This window comes from Ranitomeya imitator, chromosome 4, assembly GCF_032444005.1.
Source record: "Ranitomeya imitator isolate aRanImi1 chromosome 4, aRanImi1.pri, whole genome shotgun sequence".
Taxonomy (NCBI): domain Eukaryota; kingdom Metazoa; phylum Chordata; class Amphibia; order Anura; family Dendrobatidae; genus Ranitomeya; species Ranitomeya imitator.
Window position 1 is genome coordinate 424,794,914 of NC_091285.1, and position 25,713 is coordinate 424,820,626.

Genomic DNA, 25,713 nt, shown 5'->3' on the forward strand with positions numbered 1-25,713 from the left:
AGCCAAATCCATGGCAACCGCCTTATACTCACATAGGATGCCTTGTTAGTAAGGTGATTTGGCAGACAAGGATCAAAAGGAGGAGAAACTGAAAATCAGCCAGAATAAAGACAAGGGGAAAGAAGAAAAAAACCCCTAATGTCCTCCGTATGTTCCTTGGATATCAAATCCTAAATATAAAAAGACAAAAAAGAAAAAAAGGGGGAGAAAAGAAAAAAACAATTAAAAGCATGTACAACACAAAATTAAAAATACACGGGGGATGCCACATGAGGATTAAGGAGAGGAGGGTGATAGGACATTGAAACTTAAACAAAAGGTGGATCTCAATACTAGAGTTGAGCGACCTTGACCTTTTTAGAGTCGAGCCGGGTTTCGCGAAACCCGACTATCTCAAAAGTCGGGTCGAGTGAAATCGGCCGATTATGACGTAAAGTCGGGATCGACCGAAACACGAAACCCAATGCAAGTCAATGGGGCAGCATAGTCGGCAGTGAGTGGGGGCCAGGAAAACACCTAGAGTGCCCATTTTAATGTCAAAACCATCCATTCTTCTTAATGAAGCTTGTCAAGCGTAATTTACCTTATAATAATTGGAAGGCATTTGAAATTGGGGGTCATTTGGCTAAAGTTGTGGTGGGTAGGGCTGGTTCAAGTAATTAGTGGGCCCAGGAAATCTGGACCACGTCACGGCAGTGGAGCAGGGAGAGGTAAGTATTTCAACTTTGCAAGTACTGTGAACCTGAGCAAGCAGGGGGGGCCCACTCGTTGGCATTGGCACTGGCACAGGGCCCCTCAAAGTACAGCGGTGTGTTTGCACGGCGGGGGCGCCTCCCACCGGCAGCAACACTTTTGCGTACCATGAGAGGCCCTGTGCCAGTGACGTCGCCAACTAGTATTCCTCCCCCCACCTGATGAAGGAACCTGCACTTTCATCTGCACCTTCCTGTTTGTCCCCGTGTAAGGTGGTATGGTATGCGGGAAGGGGGACCTGACTTTCAGCAGGGTCACAATCTTGCAGTGTAGCGTGCACGGGAAATGTTGCGTTATGGGTCAATGTACCAGCAGACTCATCTATCACTGGCTGGGCAATGGGCAGGATGAGGAGGAAACACAGATATTGGCCCAAAGAATAAAGTGGGCTAAATGCAGTTCAAAATTGGTAACACAGGACTAATCAGGGGGCATTGCAGTGGAGGACAACTGGAATGAGAGGCTGACACAGAGAGTAGGCCCAAATCAGTAAGTAGTCGAAATGCAGTTCAAAATTGGCAACAGTAGTAAACAGGCGGCACAGCTTTGTTCAGTGGAGGAGAACAGCAAGGAGTGGCAGACACCGATAGTAGGCCCCAACCCAACTAGTAGGCCAAATGCAGTCTAACATTAACAACTACTTAACGAGCGCCTGAAAACGGAATTTCAGGACAGGAAACCAGGAGAACAGCAAGGAGCGGCAGACACCGATAGTAGGCCCCAAACCAACTAGTACGCCAAATGCAGTTGTTCCGTTTAACCACAATTTAATGAGAGCCTGAAGATAGAAGTTCAGGAAAGGCAACCTGGAGAACACCTTGGAGTGGAACACACCATCTCTCTACACCCCATACCCAATTTGTAGGCCTAATGCAGCGTAGTTTCCAACAACTACTAAACGAGAGCATGATGATCGAAGCATTGGCGAGGAAACCTGGGGAACACCTTGGAGTGGAACACACCATCTCTCTACAGTGGAACACACCATCTCTCTACACCCCATACCCAATTTGTAGGCCTAATGCAGCGTAGTTTCCAACAACTACTAAACGAGAGCCGGAAGATCGAAGCAATGGAGAGGAAACCTGGGGAACACCTTGGAGTGTAACACACCATCTCTCTACACCCCATACCCAATTTGTAGGCCCAATGCAGCGTAGTTTCCAACAACTACTAAACGAGAGCCGGAAGATCGAAGCTCAGGAAAGGCAACCTGGAGAACACCTTGGAGTGGAACACACCATCTCTCTACACCCCATACCCAATTTGTAGGCCCAATGCAGCGTAGTTTCCAACAACTACTAAACGAGAGCCGGAAGATCGAAGCAATGGAGAGGAAACCTGGGGAACACCTTGGAGTGTAACACACCATCTCTCTACACCCCATACCCAATTTGTAGGCCTAATGCAGCGTAGTTTCCAACAACTACTAAACGAGAGCCGGAAGATCGAAGCAATGGAGAGGAAACCTGGGGAACACCTTGGAGTGGAACACACCATCTCTCTACAGTGGAACACACCATCTCTCTACACCCCATACCCAATTTGTAGGCCTAATGCAGCGTAGTTTCCAACAACTACTAAACGAGAGCCGGAAGATCGAAGCTCAGGAAAGGCAACCTGGGGAACACCTTGGAGTGGAACACACCATCTCTCTACACCCCATACCCAATTTGTAGGCCCAATGCAGCGTAGTTTCCAACAACTACTAAACGAGAGCCGGAAGATCGAAGCTCAGGAAAGGCAACCTGGGGAACACCTTGGAGTGTAACAAACCCTCTCTCTACACCACGGAAGGGCTGATTCTTAGGAAGGAAGGCTGTCGGAAAGAAGCAGGGCGCGTCCGAGGGTGATTATATTCTTATTAGGTATATACTCACCCTCGGACGCGCCCTGCTTCTTTATTTGTAATGAATGTTTATTTGCAATGTGGTTTTGACTTACTCTATTTTTTTGGTAAATAATGATTTTATTATTTTCATTGTTTTGCATCTTCTTGGCAATAATATAAAGAAGACGCGACAGGACAACACTCGGTGGATGCCATATCTGTGTTTAAAATTGAAAAAACCTTTCAGTTAACTACTTGCAGGAGAAAGTTATTGTAGCTGGTGGCCATTTTTAGTACTGTACCAGATTTTTGTTGTATGTGTTTGTTTTTAATGTTAAAATGTCTGCATTTGATATCTCTCCAGTATTTTCTTTTTTATAAGCAAAATACTTATTTTTATATTTTCTGATGTTGGTTCCAGGGGTACACGGGCAGCAGTGGTGTGGTCAGTGGAGGCCTAGTGGAAGGAGTGACCGCAGACAGGCATCGAAGGCCTAAAATAATAACACATGGCTGTAGGCAATTTTAAATTGGTTCCAGGGGTACACGGGCAGCAGTGGTGTGGTCAGTGGAGGCCTAGTGGAAGGAGTGACCGCAGACAGGCATCGAAGGCCTAAAATAATAACACATGGCTGTAGGCAATTTTAAATTGGTTTCAGGGGTACACGGGCAGCAGTGGTGTGGTCAGTGGAGGCCTAGTGGAAGGAGTCACCGCAGACAGGCATCGAAGGCCTAAAATAATAACACATGGCTGTAGGCAATTTTAAATTGGTTCCAGGGGTACACGGGCAGCAGTGGTGTGGTCAGTGGAGGCCTAGTGGAAGGAGTGACCGCAGACAGGCATCGAAGGCCTAAAATAATAACACATGGCTGTAGGCAATTTTAAATTGGTTCCAGGGGTACACGGGCAGCAGTGGTGTGGTCAGTGGAGGCCTAGTGGAAGGAGTGACCGCAGACAGGCATCGAAGGCCTAAAATAATAACACATGGCTGTAGGCAATTTTAAATTGGTTCCAGGGGTACACGGGCAGCAGTGGTGTGGTCAGTGGAGGCCTAGTGGAAGGAGTGACCACAGACAGGCATCGAAGGCCTAAAATAATAACACATGGTTGTAGGCAATTTTAAATTGGTTCCAGGGGTACACGGGCAGCAGTGGTGTGGTCAGTGGAGGCCTAGTGGAAGGAGTGACCGCAGACAGGCATCGAAGGCCTAAAATAATAACACATGGCTGTAGGCAATTTTAAATTGGTTCCAGGGGTACACGGGCAGCAGTGGTGTGGTCAGTGGAGGCCTAGTGGAAGGAGTGACCGCAGACAGGCATCGAAGGCCTAAAATAATAACACATGGCTGTAGGCAATTTTAAATTGGTTCCAGGGTTACACGGGCAGCAGTGGTGTGGTCAGTGGAGGCCTAGTGGAAGGAGTGACCGCAGACAGGCATCGAAGGCCTAAAATAATAACACATGGCTGTAGGCAATTTTAAATTGGTTCCAGGGGTACACGGGCAGCAGTGGTGTGGTCAGTGGAGGCCTAGTGGAAGGAGTCACCGCAGACAGGCATCGAAGGCCTAAAATAATAACACATGGCTGTAGGCAAATTTTAAATTGGTTACAGGGGTTCACGGGCAGCAGTGGTGTGGTCAGTGGAGGCCTAGTGGAAGGAGTCACCGCAGACAGGCATCGAAGGCCTAAAATAACAAAAATGTCAATACAATGGTATTGTCAGTGGCAGGCATTGAAGGATGTCAGCGCATAGACTAAACATTGGTGGAGCTGTGAGATAATTTTGCAAGTGGTAGAGCACTGTTTGAGCTGGGGTGGGGGGAAACTGTCTTGTGGCCGGCGGTACAGGCCCAGGGCCCCTCATATTACAACGGTGTGTCTGACGTTGGGTGCGCACCACCACCGCCAGAGACACTTTATTGTACTAGGAGGGACCCAGTGGCAGTGCCGTCGACCAAAAGCGGGCTCACCCACCTCTTCAGACAAACTGCACTCTCACGGGTGCTGTCGCCAAGTGTCGATACCACGGCCCCGTGTGGGGAGTTTGGCCATTTAGTGAGGTGTAAACATGTCGTATGCTGGACAATCAGGTGCAGAAAATTACGAGATTGGAAAAGGCATTCAGAATAGTCCACAGGCAAGACCTTATCATAGGAAAGCTAGGTGTCAGCCGGGCAAGGTGGGGCAAAAGATTTCGAAATCCAGTTGTGGTTCATTTTAATGAAGGTTAGATCATCTACATTTTGGGTAGCCAGACGAGTCCTTTTTTCTGTTAGTATTGAACCTGCAGCACTGAATACTCTTTCTGATAGGACACTAGCTGCCGGGCAAGCAAGCTCCTGCAATGCATATTCTGCCAATTCTGGCCAGGTGTCTAATTTTGATGCCCAGTAATCAAATGGGAATGACGGTTGAGGGAGAACATCGATAAGGGATGAAAAATAGTTTGTAACCATACTGGACAAATGTTGTCTCCTGTCACTTTGAATTGATGCTGCAGTACCTGTCCTGTCTGCGGTCATAGCAAAATCACTCCACAACCTGGTCAGAAAACCCCTCTGGCCAACGCCACTTCTGATTTCTGCCCCTCTAACTCCTCTGGTCTGCTGGCCCCTGCAGCTCGTGTGAGAACGATCACGGGCGCTGTGTGCAGGGAATGCCAGAAGCAAACGGTCAACAAGAGTTGATTGTTTGGTTGCTAATATTAGTTCCAAGTTCTCATGTGGCATTATATTTTGCAATTTGCCTTTATAGCGAGGATCAAGGAGGCAGGCCAACCAGTAATCGTCATCATTCATCATTTTAGTTATGCGTGTGTCCCTTTTGAGGATACGTAAGGCATAATCCGCCATGTGGGCCAAAGTTCCAGTTCTCAAATCTGCGGTTGCGCTTGGTTGAGGGGCAGTTTCAGGCAAATCCACGTCACTTGTGTCCCTCAAAAAACCAGAACCCGGCCTTGCCGCGCCACCAATTTCCAGTGGCCCCGGAAAAGCTTCCTCATTAAAAATATAACCATCCCCATCATCCTCCTCGTCCTCCTCCTCCTCTTCGCCCGCTACCTCGTCCTGTACACTGCCCTGGCCAGACAATGGCTGACTGTCATCAAGGCTTTCCTCTTCCTCAGCTGCAGACGCCTGATCCTTTATGTGCGTCAAACTTTGCATCAGCAGACGCATTAGGGGGATGCTCATGCTTATTATGGCATTGTCTGCACTAACCAGCCGTGTGCATTCCTCAAAACACTGAAGGACTTGACACATGTCTTGAATCTTCGACCACTGCACACCTGACAACTCCATGTCTGCCATCCTACTGCCTGCCCGTGTATGTGTATCCTCCCACAAAAACATAACAGCCCGCCTCTGTTCACACAGTCTCTGAAGCATGTGCAGTGTTGAGTTCCACCTTGTTGCAACGTCTATGATTAGGCGATGCTGGGGAAGGTTCAAAGAACGCTGATAGGTCTGCATACGGCTGGAGTGTACGGGCGAACGGCGGATATGTGAGCAAAGTCCACGCACTTTGAGGAGCAGGTCGGATAACCCCGGATAACTTTTCAGGAAGCACTGCACCACCAGGTTTAAGGTGTGAGCCAGGCAAGGAATGTGTTTCAGTTGGGAAAGGGAGATGGCAGCCATGAAATTCCTTCCGTTATCACTCACTACCTTGCCTGCCTCAAGATCTACAGTGCCCAGCCACGACTGCGTTTCTTTCTGCAAGAACTCGGACAGAACTTCCGCGGTGTGTCTGTTGTCGCCCAAACACTTCATAGCCAATACAGCCTGCTGACGTTTGCCAGTAGCTGCCCCATAATGGGAGACCTGATGTGCAACAGTGGCAGCTGCGGATAGAGTGGTTGTGCGACTGCGGTCTGTGGACGAGCTCTCGCTTCTGCAGGAGGACGAAGAGGAGGAGGAGGGGGTGCGAACGGCTACAGCCAACTGTTTCCTAGACCGTGGGCTAGGCAGAACTGTCCCAAACTTGCTGTCCCCTGTGGACCCTGCATCCACCACATTTACCCAGTGTGCCGTGATGGACACGTAACGTCCCTGGCCATGCCTACTGGTCCATGCATCTGTTGTCAGGTGCACCTTTGTGCTCACAGATTGCCTGAGTGCATGGACGATGCGCTCTTTAACATGCTGGTGGAGGGCTGGGATGGCTTTTCTGGAAAAAAAGTGTCGACTGGGTAGCTCGTAGCGTGGTACAGCGTAGTCCATCAGGGCTTTGAAAGCTTCGCTTTCAACTAACCGGTAGGGCATCATCTCTAACGAGATTAGTCTAGCTATGTGTGCATTCAAACCCTGTGTACGCGGATGCGAGGCTAAGTACTTCCTTTTTCTAACCATAGTCTCATGTAGGGTGAGCTGGACTGGAGAGCTGGAGATCGTGGAACTAGCGGGGGTGCCGGTGGACATGGCAGACTGAGAGACGGTGGGAGATGGTATTGTTGCCACCGGTGCCCTAGATGCAGTGTTTCCTACTACGAAACTGGTGATTCCCTGACCCTGACTGCTTTGGCCTGGCAAAGAAACCTGCACAGATACTGCAGGTGGTGCGGAAAATGGTGGCCCTACACTGCCGGAAGGGATGTTGCGTTGCTGACTAGCTTCATTGGCCGAGGGTGCTACAACCTTAAGGGACGTTTGGTAGTTAGTCCAGGCTTGCAAATGCATGGTGGTTAAATGTCTATGCATGCAACTTGTATTGAGACTTTTCAGATTCTGTCCTCTGCTTAAGGTAGTTGAACATTTTTGACAGATGACTTTGCGCTGATCAATTGGATGTTGTTTAAAAAAATGCCAGACTGCACTCTTTCTAGCATCGGATACCTTTTCAGGCATTGCAGACTGAGCTTTAACCGGATGGCCACGCTGTCCTCCAACAGGTTTTGGCTTTGCCACGCGTTTTGGGCAAGATACGGGCCCGGCAGATGGAACCTGTTGCGATGTTGATGCCTGCTGCGGCCCCTCCTCCTCCGCTTCAGAACTGCTGCCGCCTGCACCCTGTTCCCCCAATGGCTGCCAATCGGGGTCAAGAACTGGGTCATCTATTACCTCTTCTTGTAGCTCGTGTGCAACTTCGTCTGTGTCACCGTGTCGGTCGGTGGTATAGCGTTCGTGATGGGGCAACATAGTCTCATCAGGGTCTGATTCTTGATCAGCACCCTGCGAGGGCAATGTTGTGGTCTGAGTCAAAGGACCAGCATAGTAGTCTGGCTGTGGCTGTGCATCAGTGCACTCCATGTCAGATTCAACTTGTAATGGGCATGGACTGTTAACTGCTTCACTTTCTAAGCCAGGGACGGTATGTGTAAAGAGCTCCATGGAGTAACCCGTTGTGTCGCCTGCTGCATTCTTCTCTGTTGTTGTTTTTGCTGAAGAGGACAAGGAAGCGACTTGTCCCTGACCGTGAACATCCACTAACGACGCGCTGCTTTGACATTTACCAGTTTCACGAGAGGAGGCAAAAGAGCTAGAGGCTGAGTCAGCAAGATAAGCCAAGACTTGCTCTTGCTGCTCCGGCTTTAAAAGCGGTTTTCCTACTCCCAGAAAAGGGAGCGTTCGAGGCCTTGTGTAGCCAGACGACGAACCTGGCTCCACAGCTCCAGACTTAGGTGCAATATTTTTTTTTCCCACGACCAGCTGATGCTCCACCACTACCCTCATTACCAGCTGACAATGAACGCCCCCGGCCACGACCTCTTCCACCATACTTCCTCATTGTTTTAAAAACGTAAACAAACTAACGGTATTTGTTGCTGTCACACAAATTACACGGTGAGCTATAACTTCAGTATGATTTAGCTACCCCTTTACAGGTGAGTGAGACCACAACGAAAATCAGGCACAATGTTACACACTCTGTTGTTGGTGGCAACAAATGAGAGAGATGCCACACACGCAGGACTGTCACTGAAGCACAAATGTAAATATTAATCTCCCACTGATTTGATTTTTTTCTTTTTTTAAGGGAGACTTTAGGAAAAAAAAATAATAGAATAAAATGATTTTTTCAGGAAGAATTTAGAAACCAAATAAAATAAAATGATTTTTTCAGGGAGAATTTAGAAAACAAATAAAACAAAAAAAGGCTTTCTATGGCCCACTGAGTGAGAGATGACGCACACAGGAGTCAGGAGTGGCACACAAGCCCAGAGGCCAATATTTATCTCCCACTGATTGATGTAGTGATTTTTTCAGGTAGATTTTGGAACCCAAATCAAGCTAAAAAAAATAATAGGCTTTCTATGGCCCACAATTGGAGAGAGAGAGAGAGATGGCACACCCAGGAGTCAAGACTGGCACACAAGCAGAAAGGGCAATATTAATCTCCCACTGATTTTTTTTTTTTTTTTTTTTCAGGGAGACTTTAGGAAAAAAAAAAATAGAATAAAATGATTTTTTCAGGAAGAATTTAGAAACCAAATAAAATAAAATGATTTTTTCAGGGAGAATTTAGAAAACAAATAAAACAAAAAAAGGCTTTCTATGGCCCACTGAGTGAGAGATGACGCACACAGGAGTCAGGAGTGGCACACAAGCCCAGAGGCCAATATTTATCTCCCACTGATTGATGTAGTGATTTTTTCAGGTAGATTTTGGAACCCAAATCAAGCTAAAAAAATAATAGGCTTTCTATGGCCCACAATTGGAGAGAGAGAGAGAGATGGCACACCCAGGAGTCAAGACTGGCACACAAGCAGAAAGGGCAATATTAATCTCCCACTGATTCGTTTGTTTTTTTTTTTTTTCAGGGAGACTTTAGGAAAAAAAAAATAGAATAAAATGATTTTTTCAGGAAGAATTTAGAAACCAAATAAAATAAAATGATTTTTTCAGGGAGAATTTAGAAAACAAATAAAACAAAAAAAGGCTTTCTATGGCCCACTGAGTGAGAGATGACGCACACAGGAGTCAGGAGTGGCACACAAGCCCAGAGGCCAATATTTATCTCCCACTGATTGATGTAGTGATTTTTTCAGGTAGATTTTGGAACCCAAATCAAGCTAAAAAAAATAATAGGCTTTCTATGGCCCACAATTGGAGAGAGAGAGAGAGATGGCACACCCAGGAGTCAAGACTGGCACACAAGCAGAAAGGGCAATATTAATCTCCCACTGATTTGTTTTTTTTTTTGTTTTTTTCAGGGAGACTTTAGGAAAAAAAAAATAGAATAAAATGATTTTTTCAGGAAGAATTTAGAAACCAAATAAAATAAAATGATTTTTTCAGGGAGAATTTAGAAAACAAATAAAACAAAAAAAGGCTTTCTATGGCCCACTGAGTGAGAGATGACGCACACAGGAGTCAGGAGTGGCACACAAGCCCAGAGGCCAATATTTATCTCCCACTGATTGATGTAGTGATTTTTTCAGGTAGATTTTGGAACCCAAATCAAGCTAAAAAAACAATAGGCTTTCTATGGCCCACAATTGGCGAGAGAGAGAGAGATGGCACACCCAGGAGTCAAGACTGGCACACAAGCAGAAAGGGCAATATTAATCTCCCACTGATTTGTTTTTTTTTTTGTTTTTTTTTCAGGGAGACTTTAGGAAAATAAAAAAAATAGAATAAAATGATTTTTTCAGGAAGAATTTAGAAACCAAAGAAAATAAAATGATTTTTTCAGGGAGAATTTAGAAAACAAATAAAACAAAAAAGGCTTTCTATGGCCCACTGAGTGAGAGATGACGCACACAGGAGTCAGGAGTGACACACAAGCCCAGAGGCCAATATTTATCTCCCACTTTTTTTTTTTTGTTCCAGGGAAAATTTATAAACCCAATAAAAAAAATAATAAATAGGCTTTCTATGGCCCACTATCTGAGAGACAGAGAGAGATGGCACGCTTAGGACTGGCACACAAGCCCAAAGGCCAATATTAATCTCCCTTTTTTTTTTTTAAGGGAGAATTTATAAAACCAAAAAAAAATAAATAAATAGGCTTTCTATGGCCCACTATTTGTGAGAGAGATGGCACGCTCAGGACTGGCACACAAGCCCAGAGGCCAATATTAATCTCCCACTTTTTTTTTTTTTTCCAGGGAAAATTTATAAACCCAATAAAAAAAATAAAAATAAATAGGCTTTCTATGGCCCACTATCTGAGAGAGAGAGATGGCACGCTTAGGACTGGCACACAAGCCCAAAGGCCAATATTAATCTCCCACTGATTGATTTATTGATTTTTTCAGGTAGAATTTAGAACCCAAATAAAGCAAAAAAAAAAAAAAAAAAAGGGCTTTCTATGGCCCACTGAGTGAGTGATGATGCACACAGGAGTCAGGAGTGGCACACAAGCCCTGAGGCCAATATTTTTCTCCCACTGATTGATGTAGTGATTTTTTCAGGTAGATTTTAGAACCAAAATCAAGCAAAAAAATAAATAGGCTTTCTATGGCCCACTGAGTGAGAGATGACACAGACAGGGATGGCACTCTAGCAGAAATGTCAATCTTAATCTCCCACAAAAAAAAAAAAAAAAAAACAGGGAGTGTCCTTCAATTACTATCTCCCTGCAGTAATCTCAGCCAGGTATGGCAGGCAGCAATAAGGAGTGGACTGATGCACAAATTAAATAAAAAGTGTGTACAAACCAAAAAGATAGCTGTGCAGAAAGGAAGGAACAAGAGGATTTGTGCTTTGAAAAAAGCAGTTGGTTTGCACAGCGGCGTACACACAGCAATGCAGCTATCAGGGAGCCTTCTAGGGCAGCCCAATGAGCTACAGCGCTGAGGGGAAAAAAAAAAAAAATGTAGCTTCCACTGTCCCTGCACACCGAAGGTGGTGTTGGGCAGTGGAAATCGCTACAGCACAAGCGGTTTGGTGGTTAATGGACCCTGCCTAACGCTATCCCTGCTTCTGACGAAGCGGCAGCAACCTCTCCCTAAGCTCAAATCAGCAGCAGTAACATGGCGGTCGGCGGGAACTCCCCTTTATAGCCCCTGTGACGCCGCAGACAGCAAGCCAATCACTGCAATGCCCTTCTCTAAGATGGTGGGGACCAGGACCTATGTCATCACGCTGCCCACACTCTGCGTTTACCTTCATTGGCTGAGAAATGGCGCTTTTTGCGTCATTGAAACGCGACTTTGGCGCGAAAGTCGCGTACCGCATGGCCGACCCCGCACAGGGGTCGGATCGGGTTTCATGAAACCCGACTTTGCCAAAAGTCGGCGACTTTTGAAAATGAACGACCTGTTTCGCTCAACCCTACTAGAGACATTACAGCCAAGAGGGCTAAATGTAGATTATAATCTACAAATATGTATGGTTTAATATAGCTACTATATGTGAGGACTGGATGGTCCATATTATTAAAAGTATCAAGATGTATATCATGTACCTTAATCCTCATGTGGCTTCCCCCGTGTATTTTTAATTTTGTGTTGTACATGCTGCCACTCCATGAACTTTTTATGCGTGTTGCTGTGTAATACTTTTTGAGTGGTTTACCATTATCTATATTTTAATATGAAGAAATAAACAAGAATTTTTACTTGAATTTCCTGCTGGATATATCGTATTTTTTCCTGTGGATTGTGTGCTCCTTCCTCCGTGCAGGAACAGATGAGAGGTGGCTGATTTCCAGGTGAGCTGACTACCTGTGTGTTTTTGCTCTTTGAAAGTGTTGTCTCATGATATTAACCCCTTCACATATGACATATATTTACATCATATGTGATGTCCCTGACTTTGATGCAGGTTCACACGCTGAACCCACATCTCTCCTGACACATGACGGCTGATTTAATCCGTTGTTATGTGCCTTTAACAGCCGAGGGTGGAGCAGAACTGCACCCAGCTGTTAAGCTGCTAAATTCTGCTGTCAATCTCTGACAGTGGAATTCAACACACACCCATGGAGTGACACGCACCCCTGCTGGCGTGTGTCTTGGGGATCTCATGGGGCGCTGATGAGTTATCATGACAACTATGCAGAGCCGAATCAGTTCTATGTATAGCACAGGTGATCGGAGGATTGCAGCTACAAGTCTCCCAAGGGAAATATTAACCCCTTTACCCCCCGAGGCTGTTTGTACCTTCATGACCAGGCAAATTTTCCAATTCTGACCACTGTCACTTTATGAGGTAATAACTCTGGAACGCTCCAACGGATCCCACTGATTCTGAGATTGTTTTTTCGTGAAATATTGTACTTCATGATAGTGATAAATTTATTTGTGATAAAAATGGAAATTTGAAGAAAATTTAGCAATTTTCAAACTTTTAATTTTTATGCCCTTAAATCAGAAAGTTATGCCACACAAAATAGTTAATAAATAACATTTCCCGCATGTCTACTTTACATTTGCATAATTTTTTTTTTGTAATTCTTTATTTAGTTTTTCAAATAACAAAACAAATATCAAAGAACATATACTCACGAACTGATCTCAATTATGTACTGAATACAGCAGAGACTGAATGTGCTTAAGAACAGATATTGTCGTAACAGGCATAGCTGAAAGAAAACAAGTGAGCATAATAACATAAACAACTTGTTCAGGTCTAGGATAGGAAATTAGCCTTGAAATTAAATGACTACCAGGTAGATATATAGAAAAGGCTAGGAGATGTGATGGTAGGATTTCAAGTAAGCAATTTTTTGCTACTAGGGAATAAGGAAGGATGTGAGGCTCAAATAGAAGGTTTGTTGGGTTAAATGGCTAAACAGCAGGGCTGAGGGCAAGCTTGAGGGCATGGCCACGGCATCGCACTCAGAGGGGGAGAGAAGGAGGGGGATCAAGAGTCGAGGAAAGTGATCCAACAGAGGCAAAGATGAGTTCTAGAGGGGAGATCAACCAAGCCCGGTAGGAGATGAAAATTTAATCCAGGGAAGCCAAGAGGTTTGAAATTTTTTTCATGGGTGCGTGTTTCCCAACTAGAGAGTTCCTCTAAGCGGTACAAATCGCGCACCTTTAGAGTCCATTCTCTCAGCGTCGGAGGAGTCGGTTACCTCCAATGTGTTTAGCGGCTGCCAGTAAGATGGGGAGCAACTCATGTTTCCCTGGTTTAAAGGTAGATGATGAAAGGAAGAGTAATACCTCTTGAGGAGTAAGATCCTGTGTTAGTAGACCGATCCTGCGTTAGTAGACCCATACTATGTAAAGATTTATTTATGTCTGTCCAGAATTGTAGTAGTCCTGGGCAAAGCCAAAAAATATGTAGTAAAGTACCTACTGATTGGGAGCATCTCCAACACAATGGGGAATCGGTTATGTGCATAATTTTTGAAACATAATTATTTTTTGTTGGAAGGGATAAAAGTTGTTCAGCAATTTCTCATTTTTCTAAAAGAATTTACAAAACCATTTTTCTTTAACGTGCACATCACATTAGAAGTGACTTTGATGGGTCTATATGCCAGATAATACCCAAAAGTGATACCATTCTAAAAACTGCACCCCTCAATTTGCTCAAAACCACATTCAAGAAGTTTATTAACCCTTCAGGTGCTTTTTTTCACCAAAATCTTATTTTAGACCCAAATTGTTTTTATTTTTGCAGTGGTAACAGGAAAAAATGGACCACAAACTTTGTTGTGCAATTTTTCCAGAGCCTGCCGATACCCCGTATATGGAAGAAAATCACTGTTTGGGCGCGCAGCAGGGCTCAGAAGAAAAGGAGTGCCATTTGACTTTTTAAACGTAAAATTTGCTGGAATAATTAGCGAACGCCATGTTGTGTTTAGAGATCTACTGATGTGCCTACAAAGTGGAAACCCCCCACAAGTGACCCTATTTTGAAAAACAGACCCCTCAGTGAACTTAACTAGATGTGTGGTGAGCACCTTGATCCCTCAGTTGCTTCACAGAAGTTTATAACATTGAACTATGAAAATAAAATAAATTAATTTTTTCCCAAAAAATGTTTTTTAGCCCCAAATTTTGCATTTTCACAAGGGTAACAGGAGAAATTGCCCCATACAATTTGTTGTGCAATTTCTCCTGAATATGTTTTTAGTCTATATGTGGGCACATGGCAGGGCTAGGATGGGAAGGAGCGCCATTTGACTTTTTGAATGCTCTGCATAACACAAAAAATAGCTTTTATTGCACTCACCTACAGCACAGTCTGGTTCAATGGGTGTCAATGGTCTTGATCCAACCTCTCTTCTTTTCTTGCGATCACTGTCCTCCTTCCCTGCTTCGTCTGGATGACGAATCCTATGTCACGTCATCCACATGGAGTTCCCCACCTAAAACCAGCGTAGGCGTAATTCTCTCTGTCCTGCTGAGGGCACAGCAAAGTACTGTAATGTGCATGGACTGTGAAAGGGCAATGAGTGTCGGCGCATGCGCACTACAATGATTTGCTCTTCCTTCAGCATGGTGGATATAAGCACACCTTATGGAGGAGTGCAATGGTGGACACTGTGTGGATGACCTCATCCACATGAAGCAAGAAGTGAAGAGGTACCAGATAAAGACTAACGAGGCCCATTGGACCATAAATGAGTATAATAAAAACAGTTTTTTTGTGTTATTCAGAGCATATTGTGGATTCATATATAGCATTCAAGAATGCTGTGTATGAGGGCATATAGGTGCTGGCCCTACATTATATGGGAAAAAAACTTTTGACAGGCTCCCTTTATTTAGGCCCAGATGCGTAGCTGGGGATTCATCTTCTGGGGGGGGAAAAGTGATATCATTTTAAAAACTGCACCTATCAAGGTGCTAAAAATCACATTCAAGAATTTTATTAACCCTTCAGGTTCTTCACAGTAGTTAGAACAATATGAAATAAAAAAATAAAAGTTATACTTTTTCCCACAAAAATGTTACTTTAACCCCAAATTTTTCATTTTCACAAGGGTAACAGGAGAAAATGGACCATAACATTTGTTATCCAATTTATTCTGGATGCATCAATATACCATACAGTACGGACCAAAAGTTTGGACACACCTTCTCATTTAAAGATTTTCTGTATTTTCATAACTATGAAAATTGTACATTCACACTGAAGGCATCAAAACTATCAATTAACACATGTGGAATTATATACTTAACAAAAAAGTGTGAAACAACTGAAAATAGGTCTTATATTCTAGGTTCTTCAAAGTAGCCACCTTTTGCTTTGATGACTGCTTTGCACACTCTTGGCATTCTCTTGATGAGCTTCAAGAGGTAGACACCGGGAATGGTCTTCCAACAATCTTGAAGGAGTTCCAAGAGATGGTTAGCACTTGTTGGCCCTTTTGCCTTCACTCCAGCTCACCCCAAATCATCTCGATTGGGTTCAGGTCTAGTGACTGTGGGGGCCATGTCATCTTGCGTAGCACCCCATCACTCTCCCTCTTGGTCAAATAGCCCTTACACAGCCTGGAGGTGTGTTTGGGGTCATTGTCCTGTTGAAAAATAAATGATGGTCCAACAAAACGCAAAGCGTATGGAATAGCATGCCGCTGCAAGATGCTGTGGTAGCCATGCTGGTTCAGTATGCCTTCAATTTTGAATAAATCCCCAACAGTGTCACCAGCAAAGCACCCCCACACCATCACACCTCCTCCTCCATGCTTCACGGTGGGAACCAGGCATGTAGAGTCCATCCGTTCACCTTTTGTGTGCCGCACAAAGACACGGTGGTTGGAGCCAAAGATCTCAAATTTGGACTCATCAGACCAAAGCACAGATTTCCACTGGTCTAATGTCCATTCCTTGTGTTCTTTAGCCCAAACAAATCTCTTCTGCTTGTTGCCTGTCCTTAGCAGTGGTTTCCTAGCAGCTATTTTACCATGATGGTCTGCTGCACAAAGTCTCCTCTTAACAGTTGTTGTAGAGATGTGTCTGCTGCTAGAACTCTGTGTGGCATTGACCTGGTCTCTAATCTGAGCTTCTGTTAACCTGTGATTTCTGAGGCTGGTGACGGATAAATTTATCCTCAGAAGCAGAGGCGACTCTTGGTCTTCCTTTCCTGGGGCGGTCCTCATGTGAGCCAGTTTCTTTGTAGCGCTTGATGGTTTTTGCCACTGCACTTGGGGACACTTTCAAAGTTTTCCCAATTTTTCGGACTGACTGACCTTCATTTCTTAAAGTAATGATGGCCACTCATTTTTCTTTACTTAGCTGCGCTTTTCTTGCCATAATACAAATTCTTACAGTCTATTCAGTAGGACTATCAGCTGTGTATCCACCAGACTTCAGCACAACACAACTGATGTCCCAACCCCATTTATAAGGCAAGAAATCCTACTTATTAAACCTGAGAGGGCACACCTGTGAAGTGAAAACCATTCCCGGTGACTACCTCTTGAAGCTCATCAAGAGAATGCCAAGAGTGTGCAAAGCAGTTATCAAAGCAAAAGGTGGCTACTTTGAAGAACCTAGAATATAAGATATATTTTCAGTTGTTTCACACTTTTTTTGTTAAGTATATAATTCCACATGTGTTAATTCATAGTTTTGAGGCCTTCAGTGTGAATGTACAATTTTCATAGTCATGAAAATACAGAAAAATCTTTAAATGAGAAGGTGTGTCCAAACTTTTGGTCTGTACAGTATATCTCAATAAAAGTATAGAAACGTATGATATGCTGAGAATTGTACTTCAGTAACCATAGAAACATTGGCGTAAAAGATCTAAAAACACTGAAGCAGCAAATTGTGGGATAAACAAATGTGTCAGTGTCAGAACCTTTGGCAACGACTCTGCATCCACTAGCTGCAGGTTTATGTTACCGCTCCCCTCTATAATTACTGAAAAGTTATTTTCTCTGATCATGCCCCCTTCAGACTATTTATGACTTCTGGAATAATGAAGAAAAAGTGAGGACTACCCTGAGCCCTGTAATAGCATAAAAAGAAAAAAGAGCAGCGCCCATACCAGGTGAAGTCGTGTCCAAAGAGGTCTTTATTCAGCCATACAAAGAGATGCAACGTTTCGGCCGGGTTGGCCTTTGTCAAGTATACAAAACATCCACAGTGGCCATCTTAAATAGTGTGGAACCAATAAAGGAACCAATCACTATCAAGGGGCGGCCTTTATTAAAACGTAACCTAGATATGTTTGGCGTCTATGAACTTGTAATGACCTGTCGAATCACAATGGCGGGTCAGTTTTAGCATTTAGTGAATCTAGGAAGAAAGACAAACAAAAAACAAGTGTGGGATTGCACTTTTTTTGCAATTTCACTGCACTTGGAATTTTTTTCCTGTTTTCTAGTTCACGACATGCTAAAACCAATGATCTCATTGAAAAGTGCAACTTGTCCCACAAAAAAACAAGCCCTCACATGGCCATATTGACAGAAAAATAAAAAAGTTATGGCTCTGGGAAGGAGGGGAGCGAAAAACGAGAACGGAAAAACTGAAAAGGGCAAGGTCGTGAAGGGGTTAATTTTGTAGGAAAAAATGCAGATCACAGACATGGCACAAAACTAAAGTCATTTCAAATGGCAACTTTCTGGCTTTAAGAAACACTAAAAGAAATCAAGAACAAAAATGTGGTAGTCAGTAATAGTTACTTTTTTAACCAAGCATAGGGGAAAAATTATGGAATCACTCAATTCTGAGGAAAAATTTATGGAATCATGAAAGACAAACAAAAAAAAACAACACTCCAAAAAATCACTAGTATTTTGTTGCAGCACCTCTGGCTTTTATTACAGCTTGCAGTCTCTGAGTCATGGACTTAATGAGTGTCACACAGTACTCTTCATCAATCTGGCTCCAACTTTCTCAGATTGCTGTTGCCAGATCAGCTTTGCAGGTTGAAGCCTCGTCATGGACCATTTTCTTCAACTTCCAAAGATTTTCAATTGAATTGAGATCCGGACTATTTGCAGGCCATGACATTGACATTATGTGTCTTTTTTAAAGGAATGTTTTCACTGTTTTTGCTCTATGGCAGGATAAATTATCATCTTCAAAAATGATTTCATCATCCCCAAACATCCTTTCAATTGATGGGATAAGAAAAGTGTCCAAAATATCAACATAAACTTGTGCATTTATTGAAGATGTAATGACAGCCATCTCCCCAGTGCCTTTACCTGACATGCAGCCCCATATCATGACTGTGGAAATTTGCATGTTCTCTTCAGGCAGTCATCTTTATAAATCTCATTGGAACAGCACTAAACAAAAGTTCCAGCGTCATCACCTTGCCATTCACCACTGAATATGACTTTCATCCAGTCATCCACAGCCCACGATTGCTTTTCCTTAGCCCATTGTAAACTTGTTTTATTCTGTTTAGGTGTTAATGATGGCTTTCATTTAGCTTTTCTGTATGTAAATCCCATTTCCTTTAGGTGGTTTCTTACAGTTCGGTCACAGACGTTGACTCCAGTTGCCACCCATTCGTTCCTCATTTGTTTTATTGTGCATTTCCTGTTTTGGAGACATATTGCTTTAAGTTTCCGGTCTTGACGCTTTGATGTCTTCCTTGGTCTACCAGTATGTTTTCCTTTAACAACCTTCCCATGTTGTTTGTATTTGGTCCAAATTTTAGACACAGCTGACTGTCAACAACCAACATCTTTTGCAACATTGCGTGATGATTTACCCTCTTAAAGGGAACCTGTCACCTGAATTTAGTGGGACCGGTTTTCGGTCATATGGGCGGAGTTTTTGGGTGTTTGATTCACCCTTTCCTTACCCGCTGGCTGCATGCTGGCTGCAATATTGGATTGAAGTTCATTCTCTGTCCTCCGTAGTACACGCCTGCGCAAGGCAATGGTATGCGACAAGGACCTGCCATGACGTCACGGTCATGTGACCGCGACCTCATCACAGGTCCTGCATGCCTGCACGAGAAGGACCTGCCATGACATCACGGTCATGTGACCGCGACGTCATCACGGGTCCTGCACTACCAACCTTGGTACCGGAAGCTGCTGAGTGCACCGCACACAGGTGACATGACTACAAGGGCTCCCTCGGAAGGTGAGTATATGCTTATTTTTTATTTTTTAACCTGTGACATACGTGGCTGGGCAATATACTACGTGACTCTGTGCTGTATACTATGTCGCTGTGCAATATACTACGTGGCTCTGTGCTTTATACTACGTCACTGGGCAATATACTACGTAACTGGGCAATTTTCTACGTGGCTGGGCAATATACTACGTGGCTCTGTGCTGTATACTACGTCACTGGGCAATATACTACGTAACTGGGCAATATACTACGTGGCTGGGCAATATACTACGTCACTGGGCAATATACTAAGTGGCTGGGCAACATAATACGTCACTGGGCAATATACTACGTGACTGGGCAATATACTACATGGTTGAGCAATATACTACGTGGCTGGGCAATATACTACATGGGCTGTGCAATATACTACGTGGCTGGGCAATATACTACGTGGCTGGGCAATATACTATGTGACTGGGCAATATACTACATTCCTGGGCAATATACTACGTGGTTGGGCAATATACTACGTGGCTGGGCAATATACTACGTGGGCTGTGCAATATACTACGTGGACATGCATATTCTAGAATACCAGATAGAATCGGGCCACCATCTAGTATTTAATAATTAACTCTATTTAGATTGTGAAATCTGGTGACAGATACAATTTAAGTTCAATTTACTGCTCAGAAAATATTTTCTTTAAGGGAGCATGATCCTCCATACTGTTTATATTTTCATGATGATCTATGGAATATAGTGTCATCCATATTACCTTTATTGATGCAATATGATCCGCCCTGACTGAAAAATTTTCATTCATATACAAATGAGGCTTAAGTTCTCTGGGAATATTAAAGAAGTTGTCCACTACTTGGACAATTTCTTCTCCTACCCTTCACTTGGCCCCAAAAAACAATAAAACTTATACTCACCTCCAGGTATGGACTGGGGCTGAAATTCAGCCCAGGCATTTGAAATCACACAGGCCCATGCTGACCCTGAGCGTCAGATCCGATGTAGTACTAATATTACCCTGGATGGAGAAAATCAAGATTCACTACAAGACCAAGATTTCGAATGATTTCCGTGGCCTGCTGGGGTAAGTGACTGAGTCATCCATTTTGTGCTCCATCACAACTCTTAACAGTATGGGAGTCTTGAGAACACAGATTCTGTTAACAACGTAGCAGACAAGGAGGCCCACAACCAGACAGGCCCTTCTGGCATTTGCCAGATGGCCAGTCCGGCCCTGCTTACCACCTGTGCTGGCACCGTTCCCATGGTTTCGGTATTTGCTTTCCCGGGGTTCCTGTGCTGTTGCTGTGGCACGTGATACCAGTGCCCAACCAGAGCTGGCATCACTGTCCCCGCCTCCCGTCAAATTGAGCAGGAAGAAGTCTGAGATCAGCTGCAGCCCGGACTTCATCTTCATTTTCGATTTGTCCGCAGGCGGGGACAGTGACATCAGCACTGATTAGGCTCTGGGGTCACATGTTTCAACACCGTGCGATGACTAGGGGATAGCGAGTGCCAACACTGTGGAAACAGCACCAGTACAGGTGGTAAGTATCGCCTTTATTATTTTATGGGGCCCAAACATTTTCATTAAGAAGTGGCTGTCCTAGTAGTGGACAACCCCTTTAACGGCTTCCCAAAACTCTGCTTCCTGGCTCTGTTCTCCTCCCGTATTTCTCTGCCAGCAGAGGACAGTAGAGCTGCATGGAAAATAGACCCAGGGAGCCAGAGATGTTGGAAGTGCTCTGATCAAACCCAGAGCACTTATTCCTCATTTGCATCTGAATTAAAACAGCATTTGTTTCATTTAAGAAGCAATATATTGCATACTTACAAGTGTGGGTGACATCTTTCAGATAGGAACATGACCATATAAAAAGTTTGAGAGGCTGGATCATTCGTACAGATTCCCTTTAAAGTTAGGTTTAAAATTGACCTTCAGTTTTAGTCACACATGTTATTATATTATTTCTGCAGTAAGTCATATCTCATGCCATGAACTCTCAAAGAGAAGAACCATGTCCATCCTATTCACAGACCCGAGAACGACTTGTGAGGGTAGTTCCTCCTCATTTAATATGTTCACTTACATGTGGAGGTCGTGAGTGCCGCTATGAAGGGCCAGAGGACTGGACTGTGGAGCAGCAAGCAATTAGAGGATTGTACTCTTCTTGGTAAGAAAGCTAATTGTATGAGTAATGTTGTTTAGCACTTTCATGCATTTTCAATTTAACGTGTAGACTACACAGCAACTTGGTATGGTAAGGTTTACTATGGCATGACTCCAATAATTGCTTAAATGGGTGCTCCCATCTTCAAGATCCTATTCCAATATGAAGTAGGTGAAATAATAAAAATAATATTAGCAAATACTGTACCTCCAATTAGAAATGTAGTATAGTTTTTCTGATTCGCTATGTCTCTTTCCTTAAAACGTCTGGAACAAGGTAATTTGGAGTGATGAGACCAAAATTGAACTTTTTGGGCACAAACATGAAAGTTACATTTGGAGAGAGGTCAACAAGGCCTATGATGAAAGGAACACCATTCCTACTGTAAAGCACGGAGGTGGATCACTGATGTTTTGGGGATTTGTGAGCTACAAAGGCACAGGAAACTTGGTCAAAGTTGAAGGAAACATGAGTGCAGCACATTATCAGCAAATACTGGAGGCAAATTTGCACTCATCAGCCCAGAAGCTGCACATGGGAGGTACTTGGATATTCCAACATGACAACGATCCAAAACACAAGGCCAAGTCGACCTGTCTTTGGCTACAGCAGAACAAAGTGAAGGCTCTGGAGTGGCCATCTCAGTCTCCTGTCCTCAATATCATTGAGCCATTCTGGGTAGATCTCAAGTTTATGCTAGACAGCCCAGGAATTGCCAAGAAGAGTAGGCAACTTTATTTACCATATGAGAAAATAAAGAACCTCATCCACAACTACCACAAAAGACTTTAAGCTGTCAGTGATATTAGAGGTGGCAATACATGGTATTAAGAGATGAGGTATGTGAACTTTTGATTAGGGTCATTTGAATGTTTTGAGTTGTCAATATGATTTAAAAAGAGAAAACACAGTAGTTTGGCAATAAATGACTTCACCCAACCGCTAACCATGAGTGGAGAAAAAGTTTTGGTGTTATTCTCTGAAAAAAAGCCAACAAAGCAAAAAATTTTCCGGGGTATGTAAACTTTTGAGCACAAATGTACATTAAAGATATCACTACGGAGGTAAAATTAAAAAAATAATCCACTGCGGCACTACTTTTGTTCAATTCTTACTCAAATCTTTCTAATTTAAAGTCAATGGGTCTTTGAAAACCCAACAAACTCTGACACAAAACTGATTCCACTTGGAAACTATAGTTGTATAAACAATAGAAGCATATTCAGATTACAAACACACATATAAGGAATAAAAACAGACACTACATAAATGTTATACACAAAATGCACACAAAGTCATACCTATTATACACAAATACACTGCACACATGTGCAGTACTGACATGTAACACATAAAGTACATGGAGCGCCCCGTCAGGGCAGTGGGGTACTCGGTATTGGGTCCTGCGGTTCACAGAGGGATGTCACGGTGGCTGACCCGGTCCGTTGCTGGCTGACCCGGTCCGTGGCCCTGAGACGTCCGTATAAAAGGGGAAGATCTTTAAAGGGATAGAGTTTATGTTCGTGACGCCACCTGTGGTATTAGGTCAGGGTGACCGATGCTGCTTTAAGGGGTCCGCTGGGGTGATGTTATGGCAGCTAGATGGTATACCTTCCCACAGGTGAAGTATATTCCCAGGGCTTCCCAGTATGTAGATGGTAGAATGGTGAGAGGCGCAGTAAAGAATGAGGACACAAGGTTGCAGTCTCTTTATCTTTACTGAAGACTTCAGCATCCACAGTCCAGAGCACCAGACCACAGGGTAGGCAGAGTCCGGCCGGTTTGGAGGCAAGTCCAGAGTTCCCTTGTCCAGGTGGAAATCAATTGCCTTCCCTTGCGCTGCAGTGGTGTAGTCCCTTACTGCCTATGGCTTCACATAAGGGTCTCACAGATGCGATGTTTCGCTCTCTCTCTGTCCCCCATATAGGATAGGACAAAACCTGTATGACTGGTGACTTGAGCCTGTTTATAGGGTCTCTTAGATAACCCGGCTATGGGGGGTGTCACCGAGTGTTGGTGCGGACAGGTACCCTGCAATTAGCTTTCCTGCCGGTCTCTGAAATAAGGCGTAGAGATCCTTACTCCCTCGGTGTACCGGCTACCGGGGTTCTGTGCCTTAGAAGGAGGCAGCCTGTTCGGGGCTGGTCCCCTTCTGGCATCCTCTCCTTTGCTTCGACTTCCTTCACGCTCGCTGCAATACAATTCTGCCTTTCAATGTCTCTTTCTGGGAGCTGCAGCTCTGAGGGCATGCACAGCTCCGTTGACCCTCTGTCCTCCTCAGACTACTGTCTGGAACTCACTAACTTTCCCTACAGACTACCAGTTATATATCTATATGGGGAGTGACCTAATAAATAGGAGCAGAAGCTCCCCCTGGTGGCCTGGAGTGTGAATGTGTTGCATGTTTGAGATACCTGGATGCAGTTATCCTTTCTTGCCTCCAAACGCAGCATCACTCTCCCCTGGAGGAAAGCAATACCACTGCCACAACCAGGACCCTGGGGCGCCGCATACACACATACTGTAGCTACATACATTGCAAATGTGGCACCCCAGGAGTTCAGGTACCACAGTGGTGCTGCCTTCCTCTCGGGGAGGGTAGTGCCATGCCTGGAGACAAGTGGGATCCCTTTGGCAGGTAAGCTGTACACACAACACAATCTAACTCCAGGCCAGAAGGGGGAGCTTAAACCCCTGTTTTAGGGGAACTTCCTTTTATATCCATCCTGGTTTGGAGGAGGGGTTTTGACAGTCTGTGAGGGACAAGAGCCAGGAAAGGAGCAGAGAAGAGATTAGGAGCTTAAGGAGGCTGCAATTGGGCCCTCTCTGAGCAGAAACTGGGCACCGGGAGCCTGAGGCTGTGGGGAGCTGCAAGCCCCACAGCAGAACCGGAGGGCATAGGACTGTATGGTAATTGCCCGTACAACACCTGAGGTACAGCAGCAGTTAGAGCCTGGAGTCACAGTGTCAGAAACACCGAGAGAACAGATCAAGTTGCCTACCATGCAGGTACTGTCCCAGGACAGGAGAGAGAGAAAGGGGTACCTTGCAAGCAAGCTACAGGTAGCAAGGGACCATAAAACCAGCGCATAGTGGAAGGCTCCCGACCTGACCTGCCAAGGGGATTTCTACTTGTTTTCAGGCTGCCTGGACTCCTACTGCACCTGTTGCCAGTACCCTGGACTGAGGCCTGCTACCATCAATAAGCTAGGTAAAGACTGCAACTCTGTGTCCTCCGTTATTTACTGGCAACCCACCATCCTTGCCATACACCTTGGGAGCCCTGGGGGCCCCGCTTCACCTGTGGGAAGAGCCACCATCTTGCTGCAACAACATCACCCCAGAGAACCCCTTTTAAGCAGCGTCAATCCCTTCTGACCGAGAACCACAGGTGGCATCACGAATAAACTTTATTCCAAAATACCCCTTTAAAGACCTTTCCCCTAAACTTGAGTGCCCAGGGCAAGGACCAGGTCACTGCCACCGTGACCATGCCTTTAATTGCCACCTGACCCTGTGCCGAGTACCCCAGGGCCTGGCGGGTGACTCACAAACATATGTAGCTACACACATTACATATGTCACATCTCAGCTGCGGAGACAAAGCTATGGAGAGCAGAGGACAATGCTATTCTGCAGAAATTCCTCCTCCCACTTCTTTCTGTCCAAAAGCACTGCTGTCTGGGCCAAGTTGTAACAGCTGAAAAGAAACCCCAGTCACTGTAACTTATAGGAGCACAGGCAAGTGAGGGAAAGATAGGGTCTACAGGCACCCTTATCTAGGCCCTTCTGCATGTTCCTGCCTCCTTTAGCTATGCTCCTCTATTTAAAGTGAACCTGTTAGCAGGATTGTGCTACAGACATTGTCTGGTTGGCGCTGTTATACTGATTAAAATGATACCTGGGGCGATGAAATCCATCTTGTGGTTGTTGTTTAATCTTTACTTTCAGTTTTCAGTTAGGCTGGATTCACACTTGCGATTTAAAACGCATGCGTTTAAAAAAAACGCATGGTGAAAAAACGCATGTAAACGCGTGCAAACGCTGTTTTTTTTAGACGC

At 44.5% G+C, this 25,713-nt stretch overlaps 1 protein-coding gene across 1 annotated transcript in view; it reads left to right on the forward strand.

Moving 5' to 3' along the window:
- Positions 1 to 21,476: 21,476 nt before the first annotated feature.
- The window catches only part of LOC138674540 (protein tyrosine phosphatase domain-containing protein 1-like), a 139,582-nt gene continuing 135,345 nt past the window's right edge, over positions 21,477 to 25,713 (forward strand). Inside the window, exon 1 of the mRNA XM_069762362.1 lies at positions 21,477 to 21,655. Within this exon, the coding sequence (XP_069618463.1) occupies positions 21,477 to 21,655 (179 nt within the window). The remainder of the gene's footprint in view (positions 21,656 to 25,713) is intronic.